General features: G+C 57.9%; 1 protein-coding gene and 1 long non-coding RNA gene across 2 annotated transcripts; one reads left to right on the top strand and one right to left on the bottom strand.

Annotated features, from left to right (window-relative positions):
- Nucleotides 1-548: 548 nt before the first annotated feature.
- SRSF1 (serine and arginine rich splicing factor 1) lies at nt 549-4,487 on the top strand. The gene is given in 5 exon segments (XM_040532135.1): nt 549-1,191; nt 1,461-1,645; nt 1,905-2,077; nt 2,346-2,420; nt 2,422-4,487. Coding segments are annotated over 5 exon segments (774 nt in total). The 5' UTR covers nt 549-997; the 3' UTR covers nt 2,569-4,487.
- LOC121057661 lies at nt 4,184-15,317 on the bottom strand. The gene is made up of 2 exons (XR_005813883.1): nt 12,229-15,317; nt 4,184-12,131 (listed from the first exon to the last, which is right to left on the bottom strand). It is a non-coding gene; the product is annotated as an uncharacterized LOC121057661 (long non-coding RNA).
- Between the last annotated feature and the right edge of the window lie 370 nt (nt 15,318-15,687).

The raw sequence follows: 15,687 nt of genomic DNA on the forward strand, positions 1-15,687 counted from the left end.
TTTTTTTTTTTCTGTACTTTATTTCGATTCCCAAAATCCCATCGGCAATTGTCGTTGGCTGCGAGGTTTGTCTGATGCAAGAGCTGCACAGGACCACGGTACGGCTCCCACAAGCGGGAAACGGCACAAACGGCCAGCAGAAGAAATAAAATAAATAAATAAGTCAGCCCCAGGACGGCCTGGGCCGGGCCTGGGCTGGAGGCGGCCCGCCCTGGGCTCCCCGTGCCCCCGGGGCAGCCATTTTACAGCAGGCCCGGCCCGGCTCCTTCCTCAGGAGGAGACACAGCGCTGCGGGACGGGACGGGACGGGGCGGCGGCGGCCCCTCAGGGGACCGGGGACCCGGGACCGGCTCCGCTCCCCTCAGCTCCCCTCGCGGCCCCGCCGCCTTCCCCCCCCCCGCGCGGTGCATTGTGGGCCGCGCCCCGCGCCTTGGCGCCAAGCGCCCCCGCGCCGCGGTGCATTGTGGGCCGCGCCCTGCCCGCCCCTAGCCCCTGCCGGGCCTTCTTGGCGCGAGCGCCGCACCGGACGTGACGCCACGCGGCCCAGCGCACCGAGAGGCGGCGGCGGCGGCGACGGCGGGGCGAGGTGCGCTGCCCTCCCCTCCCGGGGGCACGCCGCGCTCGTTAAGCCCTCGCGCCCGGCGGCGGTGCAGCCCGCGAGGCTTCGGCTTCTCCGGCGAAGCCGCTGCGGGGAGCGGACGGAGGGACTACTTTCCTGCGGCGCCGCGCATGCGCCGGAGGGGGGACTGAGGACGCGGAGGGATACGCGGCCGGCGGCTGGACGCGGGGCCGCGCGGGGGGGTGCTGCGGCTCGGGGTGAGATCGCTGCGCGCAGCAGGAGCGCGAGGGGGAGCCGCGGTCGCCATTTTGCAGCGGCGGCTGGGGGAGGCGGCGCGAGGAGCGCTCCCGTCCGCACGGCCCGGCCCCGCCGCCGCCGCCGCCCGCCCGCTGCCCGCGCCTCAGGCCCTGCCCCGCCGCAGCCATTGCCGACCTCGCCATGTCCGGGGGGGGCGTGATCCGCGGCCCGGCCGGCAACAACGACTGCCGCATCTACGTGGGGAACCTGCCCCCCGACATCCGCACCAAGGACATCGAGGACGTCTTCTACAAGTACGGCGCCATCCGCGACATCGACCTCAAGAACCGCCGCGGGGGGCCGCCCTTCGCCTTCGTCGAGTTTGAGGACCCCAGGTGAGGGCCCGCTGCTTCCCCCCCACCACCACCCTCACCCCGTCAGGCCCCGGGCCCCGCGCGGCCTCCCCCCGGTTGCTGAGGCGCTGCCCGGCCTCCCGCCGCCGCCCCGGGCCTCAGGCGGCGCTAACGGGGCGGCCCGGGCCGCGGGGAGGGGCCGGCGGGAAGCGGGAACAAAGGCGGGGGGGGGGGGGGGAGCGGCGGGGGCAGGGCGCGGCGCTGACGGGGGGGGGTGGCGGCCGCGCTCACCGCCCCGACCCGGCCCGCAGGGACGCGGAGGACGCCGTCTACGGGCGGGACGGCTACGATTACGATGGGTATCGCCTCCGCGTGGAGTTCCCTCGCAGCGGCCGGGGCACCGGCAGAGGCGGCGGAGGAGGTGGAGGCGGAGGAGCCCCCCGGGGCAGGTACGGGCCCCCATCGCGGCGCTCGGAGTACAGAGTGATCGTCTCGGGTGAGTCATTCCTCTCGCCACCCCTAGCGCTCCCCCGGGGTCCTCGCAGCTGTGAGGGGCGACGCAGCTCCGCAGCGCTTCCTAAAAAGCATCGCCTCGTGTAGCTTGCACAGAGCACTATTCCCGGCTGCTGACGGCTCCTCGAGGCAGCCTGCCTGCTTACTGCGTAGCCTCTCCTGTCCGCTGCGGGATGACGCCGGATCTACGGAAGATGCTAACGTAGTGGGGTTGTAAAGCAAGGTGTTGCTTTTTTATCTAGGGCTGCCTCCAAGTGGAAGTTGGCAGGATTTAAAGGATCACATGCGTGAAGCAGGTGATGTATGTTATGCTGATGTTTTCCGAGATGGCACTGGTGTCGTGGAGTTTGTACGGAAGGAAGATATGACCTACGCTGTGCGAAAACTGGATAACACTAAATTTAGATCTCATGAGGTAGGTTCCATACTTACTCTTTTGGCCAGAATTGGATACAAAGGGCTTAACAGTAGGAGTTGAAGGTAAGGAATGTGTGGTGTTCGTTGTTTTAAAACACAGAGCAGCTAAACTAAGTCTGTGGTCAGTTTGTCACGGAATAGACTTTATTAAGGCTTTGGTGTCTATTTCTGTGCTTTAGTAAACGATATCCGCAGTCTGTCAGCATGCCTAAAAAGATGGCCCTGAAGCCTAGACCTTTCAATCGAAAGTTCTGTCTATTCAATAGGGAGAAACTGCCTACATCCGTGTTAAAGTTGATGGTCCAAGAAGTCCAAGCTATGGAAGATCTCGGTCACGCAGCCGTAGTCGTAGCAGAAGCCGTAGTCGAAGCAACAGCAGAAGCCGCAGTTATTCCCCAAGAAGAAGCAGAGGATCTCCACGCTACTCTCCCCGCCACAGCAGATCCCGATCTCGTACATAAACGATCACTAGCTCTGATCTTTTTGTAGAACCCCATGTTGTACACAGTTTTCCTTTACTCAGTACAGTCTTTCAATTTTTTTTTAATTCAAACTGTTTTATTCAAATTGGCTGAAGTGTTGAATTGCATTCTTGTGTAAAATCCCTAGTGAGTATTTGCTCCGTAACATCAACATTCCCCTCATGTCTTTGGTAAATTGTATTTTAATTGATGTCAGTCAGGATTGTTTCAATTTAGTTCTAGTTAAATACCAACATTCTTCAAACTGTGGTATTGCTGTGTAAATGTCTCAGTGTTCAGCTATGGTTTATACGAGCTGGGGATGTTGGGATGTTTGTGGCTAACTTGTCTCTTCTGGGGGATCTTATATTTTATCTTGCCTTTTCGTGTGTCTTTCTGTAGACATATCTGAAGAGATGGATTAAGAATGCTTTGGATTAAAGGATTGTGGAGCACATGTCAATCATTTTAGGATTGTCAAAAGGAGGATTGAGGAGGATCAGATCAATAATGGAGGCAATGGTATGACTCCAAGTGCTATTGTCACAGATGAACTTGGCAGTATTGACCTTATACCGAGAGACAGGTTAATTGAGTACGTGCGCCTACGTGTCACTTCTTCAGGCATGTTTTAGTTACCGCAGACTACAATTGCTCTTCTCTTTAAAACCTTTTTTTGGCAATTGTGGCTAAATACTTGCTTTTGTAATTCTCTATTCCATTCTAGTTTTTTAAAGGAACAAACCGGGACGGGGGTGGGAGTATTGGTTTACTTTGTCATGCAGCATTTGGTTACAAGTGTTAATGTTGCGTAGTATTTGTACACTTGTAGATGAAGGGTATCTTCAAATCGGAGTATAATATCAATACTGCTAAAATCTGCATGTCCTCTGTGTGACTGATACAGCGTTGCTATTTCATTTTTTTTAAAGTACCAGAATGAAAGCGAAAATAGAAAACCTAGTTGGGAATAATTTAAGTCTCAGCCCTTCCCCTCAGACTAATTCACAATTGACTCACGAATATGCTTGAAAACTCCAGTTAGTTAATTTTGGTACCTTCCAGCTGGGAGTACTAGTTACAGCTTAGACATACAGTAGGCGGATAGCTTTAGCAGTAAACTTTTACAATTTCATAAACATTTTTTGCAACCACAAAACCTGTAGCACACCACCGTACGAGCAATGAGTATGTTGGCATTTTCAGTTGACATATGTAAATATTACGATGTTTCCTCCAAATAATTAACATTTCTTAAAAAAAAAAAAAAAAAAAAAAGAAATTTAGCATCACCATTCAAAAGCTTGTTTTGGGGAATTGATAGTTATTAATGTACATCTGTATTAATTGATGGCAAACATAACTGATCATTCCCCAGAATCCTATTTTTTCATTACAGTATCTAACTTTTTGCCTCCTCTTTTTTGGTTTTGCTGGTTATAAAGGTTTGGATTGGAGAGGGCTCACTGGATCCCAATCCTTGGAGCTGGATCATTGGATTCAAATCATAATGTGGATAGGATAGGGAGGCTGAATTGCAAGGATTCATGGAGCGGGATCAAATTACCAGGAACGTAGGAGTGGATTCCTGCCCCAACCAAACCGCATTCGTGTGGATTTTTTTATTCAACTCAATTGGCTATTCCAAAGATTTTTTTTTCCTATTTTTGACGATTGGAGCCCTTATGATGCACGATGGAGTTTTTCATTTTTTGGTAAAAGGAGCAAAGCGAGGACCTGGAGAGGTACGCTGGAGCAATCTCCTTGGAAGGATTCAGCACGAGTAGATGGTAAACGTTAAAGGGGAAAAAGGGGGGTTTGTTTAAACAAAGTAAATCAATAAGTCGTTTCTCTAAATTTAAAGTCAAAAATTGGAGTTAAAGATTAAGTAGGTTTTCAATTGGCTACTGCCTTTTTTTCTTTGACAAATAAAATTTTTAAAAAACATGCATGGTTGTCATCATTTGTTGATAACGAGTCTGCTTGCCACCAGAAACTGTAACATTGTTAAATTTCACGTTTTCAGACAAAAAGCTTTTGTATTCAACAAAGATCTGCTGTTCCGCAGGAAGCACTGATGTTGGAGCTTCTGAATAAGGGACCAGTTACCCTGGGAAATGGGCAGAATTCACTGAGAGTGGGGGAGAAGAAGAAAGGATCCGAACTGCTTAAAAAAGGATGCTGTTAGTGTTGTTGGTAACAAGTAAAGGAGGGAGCGCACGGGAAAAAGGTGAATCAGGCTCAGTCCTCCCCTCTGCCATCCCGTGAAGTGCCGGTTAGAAACTGAGTGCCTGTAAAGCTTCCCAGCGCTTGTGCTCTCAAGTGTTGGTGGACTTTTGAGGCCCTGTGCAGGAGCCGAGCAGTAACGGGGTTATCAGGAGCCGGCCGGTAGCAGCAGGCAGCCGTGTGCCGCCGCCCCGTGACGTGGGCGGCTGGGTAACGGCGCCGCTGCCGCTCGAGGGTGCCAGGCGTGTCCGCGGCACCTTCCCGGGGTGAATATCCTCGTAATTCAACGCAAACTACGTGACCGTTCCATTAGTTGCCTGGAAGAACATTGCTCGTGTTTGGTTTAAGTTAAACGTGCCGCGAGTTGGTGTCAGCGCTGAGCAGGGAGCTTTCTGCACAACCCGTAGCCATCTGCCAGTCTAGGGGCGTGCCAGCGAGCTGAGAGCCGAAGGTGCTCAGGGCAATGTGGGGATGGGATACTCGTTAGGTACGTTTTGCTCTCAGGAATGGGTGAGTGAAGTTTGTTCCTGGACGGCGGGGAAGCGGAGCAGGGCAGGAGGCCGGCTCTGTTTCCGGACAGGAATGTGTTTGTGACTGGGGCAGGAGAGCGGGTCTGGGTTTTAATCGTGGCGTGCTGGCGTACGGAACGCCAGCGTACGGTGACGGTTCGTACGGGCTGGGATCTCCCTGCGGGAATGCTGTGTTGCCGAAGATGTGTACGTGGGCACTGTCTGCTCTTTTTAGCCAAAGTTGACGAATCCTGATTGTAAAGGCACCGTAGCTGGGGAAGGGAAGGCAAGAGCCGTTATGCAAAGGACAGACTGTAGGTGCTCAGGTGGCCGTGGGCTAGTGCCAGGTGGGGCGGAGTGGGGAAGGGCAGCAGAGATGAGGGGTGAGCGGTGATCAGGGGTTTGCGGAGGTGGGGTGGCTCGTGCCAGAGAAGTTGGGCGGTGGGAATGAAGGGAGCAGAGCACGGTGTGTGCTTGAAGACAGGCAGGTGCGTGCTGTAGAGCACTGGGGAGTTTGGCCCCAAACCGCAAACCCTTGGGTTCTGATCAGTTCTGTCATCTGTGCAGGAAAGGTGAAACTTGGAGCAGTCGTAAAGCAAGGGTTAGGAGGGTGCTCAGGGAAGCAAAACCTTTTATTTCACAAAAGGAAACCTGAAGAGTTCGGTTTAACCAAACCAAACCCAAACGTGGGATTGGGAGAGGACTGCTCGGATGGCGTAAGGGTTGGAAAGAAAGTGAGCTGCACGGGGGAGCGAGAGGGAAGGGCTGGGACCCTGCTGAAGGGGCCGGTCCCCTGTCAGCAGTGCGGGAGGCTGGGTTCTGACCCGGGGAGTCCAGCCCAAGCCACTGATTCTAGGCAAGGTAATGAGCTAGTTAAAGTAATGTCACATTAATTTAAGGGATTTTCAGCTGACTTTGAGATGTCTTGAATATCAGCGCAGGCCGTCATGCTAGAGGGGCAAAAAGGCTTTAAAAATGTCCAGCCTGGTCCTCCAGGCACCCCCGAGAGCCCGCAGGTAAGAGGTGTGCGTGGGGGGTTGGTGCTGTGGCTGTTGGGTTCTGTTGTGTGCGGCTGAGCTGCGTAAGCGGCAAATCCTTGGTGACTGTTTGCTTCAGTGATTATCTCGGAGTGGTTTGCAGCAGTAGTAAACATCGCGGCGCTGGAAGGCCAGCCCTCCCGGGGCGGGGGCGAGCAGCGGGGCGCTGCTGTCTGCGTGCCGAGGAAGAGGAGAGCACCACGTTTGTGTTGATACTCGTGGACCCTTCCGTGTTCGTGCAAAGCTCCTGAAGTCTGATCTCTTAACGGACTGGTGGGCGTCGCACCCCTGAGCGAAAACTGCTGATCCTCCCGTCTAAGTGGAAACGGCATTTTCATTTCACCTGGAAAATGGAAGGGAACGGAGCAATTCTGAAGTGCTTTTTCTCATTTTGGCTTCCCACGTCGAGGGAGAGCAGTCCTGTTGAATTTGTTGTCCGGCGTGTGGCAGGCGGTGCGTGCTGCGTGGCGCTGCGACAGCACCGGTGTTTGTAACGCGCCGTGGGGTCCTCCAATAAAGCTGTTTGCGGTGCGGAGCTCTGTTGTGTTTTGTGCCTCTAGACCTTCCTCCTCTAAGATCTTTTGTTACTGTGCTACTGTTAACAGCCAAACGTGCCTCTGATGGAGCAGGGAACTTAACTGGGGCGGATCAGGGCTTTCCCCAAGTGCCTTTTTTTCCCGAACCTCGTCTGCAGCGGCCGGCACTGCTCGCTGTTTGGGGGCAGAGCGTCGCAGTTCGCTGATGGACTGACGCCGTGGCCTCCGCAGTCGAGGAGCTGGTGTCAGAAACGCGCTGTGCACCCGTGTTGGCAGCGCTGGAGCTGCTCAGGTGGAGGAGTCTGACTTTGATGCTCTCCTGGTTTTAATCGCACCGCCTCGCTGTGGGCTCGTTAACGTAGCTACGCAGCGGGGGAGCCGGGAGCGGTGCCTGCCGAAAGCAGGGCCCTGGGCTCCGCGTCCCGCGTCTCCCCCTGCGGCGCCTGGGGCTGGGGGTGAAAATTAACCCAAGTCAGCGCCCGCTGAACTTCTCTCGCGGGGAACGTTCGCTTCCAGGCACGGGCCGTGCGAGTCGTCCTGAGCGGCTACTGCTGCTGGGCCCAACTCGCTTCGGGTTTGTTTTATTGTCTTACATAAACTAGCAGAGACAGGTTATGCTGGAAGGAAGGCAGCCGGACCACGTTAGCTGCCCTGCTAGCGCTCCTTCCAGGATGGATCTTATGGGATTTTGACCCAGCTCCTGAGTGGTTTTGCTTGCCATAGCAGGGTGGAAGCAGGCGGGTTCCTCGGGCGGCTCTGCCTCCCCGGGGAGGTGGGCTCGAGCCCCTCGTCCCCTGGGCGTTCCCGGCTGTCCGTGCCTCAAACCCACACCGTGAGCAGCGCTTCGTGCGCGGGGAACCTGCCCTTTGGGACGGCCTCGCGACTCCAGAGCTGTCGTTTTGTTGGTACACTGAGGGCAATTGTTTGCCCTGGAGATGTGTGGCCCCTCTGTTTTGCCCTCGGCCTCTGCAGCTGCCTGCCTGTAGCGGAGCGTGAGACTGCCTGCATTGTGCAGGCGGTGCGGGAAGCGTGGTGGGGAGGGAGGGAAGCTGTCCTCCTCAATCCCACATCATGCTGATAGCGGGGTACTTAATAAACCTAACATTAGCACTGAAATAGAAACGGTTAGAAAACTTGTGGTTTCTCCTAGAAACCACAGTTTGGGTTTTTTATTTTGTTGTTGTTTGTTGGGTTTTTTCGAACAGAAACTTCTGCTTTAGAACAGCAGGCTCATTCATTGATCCGGCAGCGTCAGTCGTGGCCCGAGATTTCTCGCTCCTGATGACAGCAGGTCGTTTCTAGCTTTACACCAAAACTATTTAATAATTTCTAGACCTGCCAAAAACCAGCTGCAGGTTTGATGAGCGTCCAGCTTCCCCTCTGCTGAGTGCAAAACGTCCCTGACTGCTCCCGCGCGGGGAAGAACAGTCTGTCTTAAACTGCAGGTGAGGCTTCCAAACGGAAAGCTGAACCGATGAAAGCTGAACCGATGGAAACTGCGGTGAGATTCCAAGTAGCTCCCTGTGCAAGGGCTGCTCCCTAAAACCTCTCTGCCGCACGCACGAGGGCGGGAGTGACTCAGGCTGCGGTGCCTGACGTACCCGTGTGGTTTGCTCCGTGCCAAGCATTGTGCTACCCCTCCTGCCGCTGCTCGGGGCCGGCACAGGACGCACACGGGTCGGGAGCTCGCCTGCCCTCGCCGTGCCGTGGCCCCACGTTGGCTCCGCTCGGTGCAGTCCCAGGTTTACGAAGCTCAGCCTCTGCAAACCGGAGGTCTGAGTGCCTGTGCAGCAGTTACGGGGCTATTAACGTAATTTTATGCACTAATTTGTGTGATCATTAAAGAGATGAGAAGGGCATTGTTCGCATGAGTAATTACCTCTGTTTGAATAGCTTTAATTCATCCCGTAAGAGAGTTTCATATTTGTATGAGTCAGCTAAGGTTTCACTCTTCGGGTCTAATAGATTTTAAAAATACCCATTTCTTACAAGAAAGGGCTGTGCCCCGGAGGGCTGATGCCGTGAGCAGCCCACCAGACCACGGGGACGTGTGCCTGGGAGCGGCCAGCACGGGGCTGTGTTACCACGGGAGGAGCTGAGGCTGCAAAAAGCCACCAGCACCCGTGGGGTGGCACACGTGGCCCCTGGGAGTGGGGATTTAAAAATGAAACACCTGCAGGAACTCGGCAGTTTGCTGAGCTCTGGGCGCTTTCCTTCCAGCAAAGAGCAGGACTGACTTCTCCTAGTGATTTTTGATGCTGTTTTAGGCTCGTAGCAGCACTAGGAAAAACTTCCTCTGCGCTGCTTTGCATTGAATTTGAATCTGGCCTCTTTCACCGCCTTGCCGCTCCTTCCCTCCATGTGTGCACATCTCTAAAGTGCAGGAGGAGCCGCAGGCTGCGAGGTGAGGCTGTGCGAGGTGAGGCTGCGGCGGGTGGCAAAACAGCCCGAGCTGGGCTGCGGCACCCCAGTGCTTCGTGCTGCATTTCTGCAGGGACAGGTATGTTTTTAATCCCAAACGTCTTACGATTAATACTTGAGCAGGGGCCTGGGTAGTAATCTTTCCGCTGACCGAGTGGCAGCAGCAGGGTGATGAAGAGAGCAGGTTGGGATTTTAGGAACGAGACATCGGGTTGGTAACACGCGGTGCGTCCCCTGCACGTGGCAGTGCTCTGAGGCTTGGCCTCTGCCCGCGCTCGCAGGGCTGGCAGCCGTGGCCTCCCCGCACCCAGTCCCTGCTGGCACGCAGCAGCTGCAGCCTCCTGGCCACACGTGAGCCCTCCTGGCATGGGCGCTGCTCCGCGGGCGCTGCCGGACACCCGGTCCATGCGGCAGGGCCCAGGCAGCTGGCGGAGCCCCCGGGCAGAGCCTCGTGCTCGGACGTGCCGGGTGCTCGCCCCAGCCGAGCAGGGCGGGCGACCGCACCGACATCGATCACTTTGAGAAAATCCATAACTCACAAATGAGGTTAACCCCCCCGCTCCGCACACACGCGCGCGCAGGTCCTGCAAAAGCAAACAGCGAAGAACAAACAAGCTGGGGCAGCGTGGGCGCGGAGGCACGCGCGGGGCTGGAGCCCTGCCCGGCGCCGGGGCCACCGCTCGGTGTGGGCGCTGCGGCTCCGCCGCTCCCTGCCCGCGGGACCTCGGTGCCTCCACGGCCGTCACTCGCTGCAGCCCTGCGGGAAGGCGACGCGGCGTTATCCACGGCCTCCAGCTGCGGCCGGGGCGGGGAGAGGCTCGCCAGAGCTCTGCCGTGTGCCAGGGAAAGATCGGGGATTAGCGCTCGGATTTCCTCGCCGGCTCGGCTGCTCTAATTCAGTGGCTGTGTTTTTCCCTGGAAGCACTGACCTGCTGTGCCCGCTGCCGCCTGCCCCTCGCGCCCGAGGAGCTGGGGCAGGTGGTGGGAAGGGGAGCGAGGCAGGAGCGGATGTTTCTGCGCGGCCCTCGGCCCCTCGGGGATTATTACTAAAAATGGTCACTGGTGATTAACCGGAGGAGCACGCTGCAGAGGAACTGCTGCGCGCTGCCTCTCCCGAAGCTCTCCAATCCGGTGCGAAGCTGGAAGCAGCTTTTGCGACGGGCGCAGCGCGGAGGCCAGGGCAGGCAGGGTGGTACAAACCGGCACGGTCTGCCGGGGGTCGGCGTGCACACCAGGAGGTCTCCGAGCTGTAGGAAACAAATAATTCTGGCTCTGTGTGCATCACAACTGTGCATGGAACCGAGGAACGGCGCCGGATCTGATGTTAAGCGCGGGTGGCTCGCACTGCTCAGCACCGGTGCTGTGGCACTGATGGCACCGTGCCACAGGGTGCCCCGGGGCTCCCCCGGCACGCACCTCGTGTGCCGTGAGGGGCAGCCCTGCGTGCGGGGTGCCTGCAGGCGCTTTGCCTGTGCCCAAAGATAGCGGGGAAGCCAGCAGCCAGCCACACGTCCCCGTGGCCAGCGTGGCGGCGGCGAGCGGCAGGAGGAGCAGCGCTTCCGCCCTGGTGCCGGGCGCGCAACAGATGACAGCAGCTGCTCGCTGGGAAAAAGTTGTGGTGGAAATGACCAAAATAATAATAAAAGGACACTCGGTACTCGCAGCGCGGGGCAGCTCCGAGCTCAAGGTGCCAAGCGGAGATTAGCGTGCGCACAGCTGAGGACAAGGAGGTGGGATGAGATAACGCCGCTTCCCGTGCGTGGCCGGGCTAAACTTAGCTGTGCTGCTCCGCCGCGGGGACGGGGCCGGCCCCGAGGCAGCTCTGCATGCAGGGCGAGGGCACCCAGCTGCTGTGAGAATTGCGCCGGGCTGCCTTAGCGTGGGTCAGGAAAGGTGCAGCAGGGAGTTGGTCTGGTGGAATCGCAGAGACGGGAGCGATCGACGGGGGGCTGCTCGGCACAGGGCACCCCAACGGCCACCCCTGTGCTGCGATGGGGATGGGACGTGGCTCCTGGCACGGGGCCCTGCAGAGCAGGAGCCAGGGGCTTCAGCTCAAGGCATCCCCTCGTGCCTGGCGCTGTGTGTGGGCATTGCCCCGCTCTCAGCCGGTGGGTGCAGCTGGCACGCCGGTCTGCAGGGTGCTGGAGCACTGCCCTGTGCCTCCAGGAAGGCAGGAGGGTGACCCCAACGCTGGGACGGGCCCCTCAGCCCACCCTTAACGCTGCCCCAGCAGCCGCCTGCTTCTCCCCAGGTTCTCTCCCCACGCCGCTGCCGCGCACCTCAAAGTTTGGTGCTGAAAACAAGGAGCCAAGGAGCGCTCAGACATCCCTGCTGTGGCCCGTTAATGAAGCTCCTTCCCTTTGAGTAGCTTCTCGCTGCTTCTCCATTGATTGCCGTAATGCCTTTCTGCAGTGATTCAGCCAAGCTGGCTGGTAATTTCCTGCATCCTATTTTCCCCTTTTGAAAAGTGGAGTGATCTTTCAGACGCGCTAATTACCAGGCGAGGAGGATGCTCTGCGCAGAGCCCAGCAGCGGCAGCTCCCTGCTGAGCCCTGGGGCTGGTGAGTGCCAGCACCAGCACTGCCCCCGGGGGCATGGCACAGGATGGGCAATGGCAGCGGGCTGCCACGGGGCATGGCCACAGCAGCCATTTCTTGAGAGCTTTCCTTGCTTGCAAGCAGTCCACTCGCAGCCCCTGCTCTCGAGCCACCCGTGCGGCCCCTCAGTGCCCTCAGACCCCGTTGTGCTCCCTGCTCCTGCAGCCCGTGTCACGGGTGTGCTCTGCCTCAGTGTGCATTTCCCAACTTCACATTTTACTATCTCTTTTTAGCTTCCTGGATGAGTTTGAAAGGGAAGTTGAGGCTGCAGAGAGAGAAAATATAGAAGACACGAAGTTAGGAAAGCGGCAAAAGAGAAACTGCCCCCGGCTCGGTAACATCGTCTCTGCTTATTTACACACCGGAGGGCTCTTCAGCCCCGCGAAGCTGTGAAATTCAAGGCACGCCGCGTCGCTCCGGGAGCAGAGCACAAACAGACAGGGGCTTCTCTAAAGCTGAAATATTTGACAACATTTTCTATTCTTAGCAATTCCAGCACACGCTCACGCAACAGAATCGGAGCGCTGTTTGTCAGCGGGCAGGCACGCTCCGGGGAGAGCGCGGCCTCCTCAAAGCACCGGGGTGGGAGCGCAGCGGGCCAGGCTCACCCCCCGGTGCGTGGCAGCCCCTGGCCCCACGGGCCCGTGCCCGGTGCGCTGAGATCCCTGCGAGAGGCACGGGCAAGGCAGAAATACAAACTGCACTTCCACCACCCGCATCCCACCGCCAGCTCTAACGCACGGGGTGTTTCTGCAGGGGGACTGGGACGAAACTGGCGGTGTTTTGCTTGGTCCTGCCCGGGGCTGGGGGCCGCATCCAGCTGCCGCCTGTCCCCGCAGGACAGCTAATGGCGCCCGTCACACAGGCGCTTCCTTAACCGTTTCGTGGCTGGCCGCCGTGGAGGAAGCAGCTCCTCTCGGGGCGTGTGGAGGCGTGAGGTGGGTCTGACGAATTAACCGTGGTTAGTTCTTCCTCCCGAGGCTGGTGCCCCCGGGGATACCACGTACCAGGCAACAGGAGGTCTGCTCCTGCTCCCATGGGGACGGCAGCACCGGGGCTGCGTGCGGGCGTTGGGCATTGCTGCTGGCATGAGCCCAGCATGGGCTGGGGAGGCAGGGACCCTGGCAGCGTTCCCGTCCTTCCCTGCCACGCAGGAAGCGGTAAGGAAGAAACGGGGAAGATTTTTGTTCTGAGAGGCAGGAAAGAGCCACCTCAGGACGGCGATAAGTGGGGCACACGGCTCCTGCTGCCCTAGAAATTCCCTTTGCATGTTTGCCGCGAGTACCCAGGCAGCAGCACGGTGGCTGCTGATGTTATCGCTGTCCCAGCTCGATGACTAAGGCAGCTGGAAGGTATAAATTAAACAACATAACACTTCGAGTCACCTGTTATGTGGGTTTGTCCAAAGCAGTGCAGCTTTAATTAAGATGGAGAGTTTACTAATCTAACCTTTGTTTATTGTGCTTTGGGGCACATAAAATGTAAATACATGTTTTCAAACACTGTGGCTTTTTATATTTCCAGTTATAATTCTGGGTAAAGGAAAGTTCGTCAGGTTTGGCATAGACTTGCCCTTTATAAATACAGCTCCTACGAGTTCGTTCCCCCCTCAGGGGTTATCTGCAGCTCTCGGGCTCGCTCCGCTCCGAAGGCAGCCTGCCTCGGCGGCCGCTTCCCGGTGCCAGGATACCTCAGGTGTGCGAGGGGCCTGGGCTGCTCCTCGTCCTCCCACCGAGAGGGCTCAGCCCCGCTCCTCCGAGGGACGAGTGCTCCCACTCCCCGTTTCTCTCTTACAATTTAGTAAGGAAGTGCCGAGTGTCCTCCTCATTTTTGTTCCTGAAAGGTGCTTTCTGCCCTCTTGGCTCTTTAACTGTAAAACCAACAAGAACGTCAAGTTTAGCCTCCTACGTGCTCATCGGGATTTCTTCGATGACTCAGTGACATGCTTGGGTAGTTTTCTTAGCCTTTAACTGAGGCGAGTTTGAGCCTTTAACAAAGAGCACTCTCACCAGCCTTATTAATAAGTGCTAACAAAAATAACTGACCGACCAGGAGAAAAATAACCACGAGCAGCAGTCATTTCCCCTGTCTGTAAATGTGGGGTTTCTCTCTTGTCTTCCTGCAGCCCTCCCTGCCGGGGAGCAGCGTGGGGCACAGAAGAAGAGCAGAGGAGGGAGACTCTCAGCAGGGGCAGGTGCAGTGGAGGTGTGACCGGCTGCCCCGTCACGCTGCCTTTGGGCAGAGCTTCTCCTTGTGGGCACGAACGCGCTCGCAAGGCCAGCCACAGGCGAGCGTGGATGTGCAGGGCTGAGAGGAGGTGATGCACGAGAGTTAAAAAAACCCTCTGAGTCCTTTTGTGTTTGTTTGTCTCAGTTCAGGGCTCCTGCAGCCCAATGACAACATTTTGCTTGTTGCCAGCACTGTCCACTGGATGCATCACGGCAGAGGTCTACAAAAATGGTTTTTATTTGCAAGCAGATTTTGACGTTACCACTCAACTCCGGTGCTGAGGTTTTAAGGAAAAAATCTTGAAGATACCCTAAGGTGCGTGAAACTACTGCAAGCGTGACTATCAGCAGAAATACTTCTGTTTTGCAACGGTCTTGGAAAGTGAAGAAATGCTCAGAAAGGGCAGGGGAACAGCATGTCGCAGGGCCGGGTGACTTGCCCAAGGTTGCACAGCGATGGCCAAGGCAGCAGGCCGGGACTCCTGACCAGTCCCCTGCTGGTGTGCGTCCCAGCACATCCCCGTGACCCTGCCACGGCAGCGAAACCCTGGTGTCCCCTGGGGTTGGTGCTTAGGGCCTGACTGTCCTTCACATTATAATTACCGTAACACTCAACAGAAAGAAAAAGCACCCACATCCCCGGTGGGGGAGGAAGCAGTACGGGAGACTTCATTGACGTGAACCACACCGAGCCCCGTTTGCTGAGGCCAGCCCTGCAGAAGGCACTGGGGACACGTCCGGTTGTGAGCGCCCGGCCTGCCTCGTGTCCTCCGTGCAGCCCCGGCCGAGGTCTGAGCCTGGCAGCACGGCTCGGCACGGGGCCGGGCCTGGGGAAACGGGGCCGAGTGGGGCCAGAGGGGAAAAAAGTGAATCCTGGGGGGCAGCTCTCACGGCCTCAGTTCCCAGAGCCGGCCCTTTTCTGTGACCCGAGGTCTAGCTGTAAAAAAAAACCCCTCGTGTTGTGGCGTTCGCTCGTGTGCTTCCCGCGACTGCCGAGGACAAGCCAGGCGCTGCCCTGAGGAGGCCACCGAGGCGGCGTCCCCGGTGTCCCCGCACCCGGCGCCCCTCAGCGGGGAGCCGGGCCCGCTCCCTCTGCCTCGCTGTGTGTAAACACGTAATTAACGGTAAGCCCACGCTTAATTGCTTGCGGCTTAGATTTGCATCCAGGTGCTGCGTTCCACACGCCTCGGATCCAACCCAACGCGCCAGGGCGTGTGTGTGTGCGGGGGGGAACCAGGGGGGAGCGGCGGGGCCGCCTCACGGAGCTCGGCCCCGGGACCCGCCGGGGGGCGCGGCCCGGCCGTGCTGAGGGCGCCCCGGGGCCGAGCCGCCCCCGCGGCTCCCTCCCCGTGCGGCGGGCGGGCGGGCGGGCGGGGAGGGAGCGAAGGAGGGCGAGGGGAGGGGAGAGGCAGGCAGGGAGGAGAGGAGAGGGAGGGGAGGGGAGGGCGGCGCGGCTCGGCCCCCGCCGGGGGCGGCGGCGGCGGCGGCTGCTGCCACCACCGCCACCAGCCGGGGCCGCGGCCCCTCGCCCGCTCCTCCATCTTCTCTCGCCACAGCTCGCCTCGGCTTCCCCAGCCGGGACCGGCCCATTGC

The sequence above is a fragment of the Cygnus olor genome, chromosome 20, assembly GCF_009769625.2.
Source record: "Cygnus olor isolate bCygOlo1 chromosome 20, bCygOlo1.pri.v2, whole genome shotgun sequence".
In the NCBI taxonomy this organism is placed as follows: Eukaryota; Metazoa; Chordata; class Aves; order Anseriformes; family Anatidae; genus Cygnus; species Cygnus olor.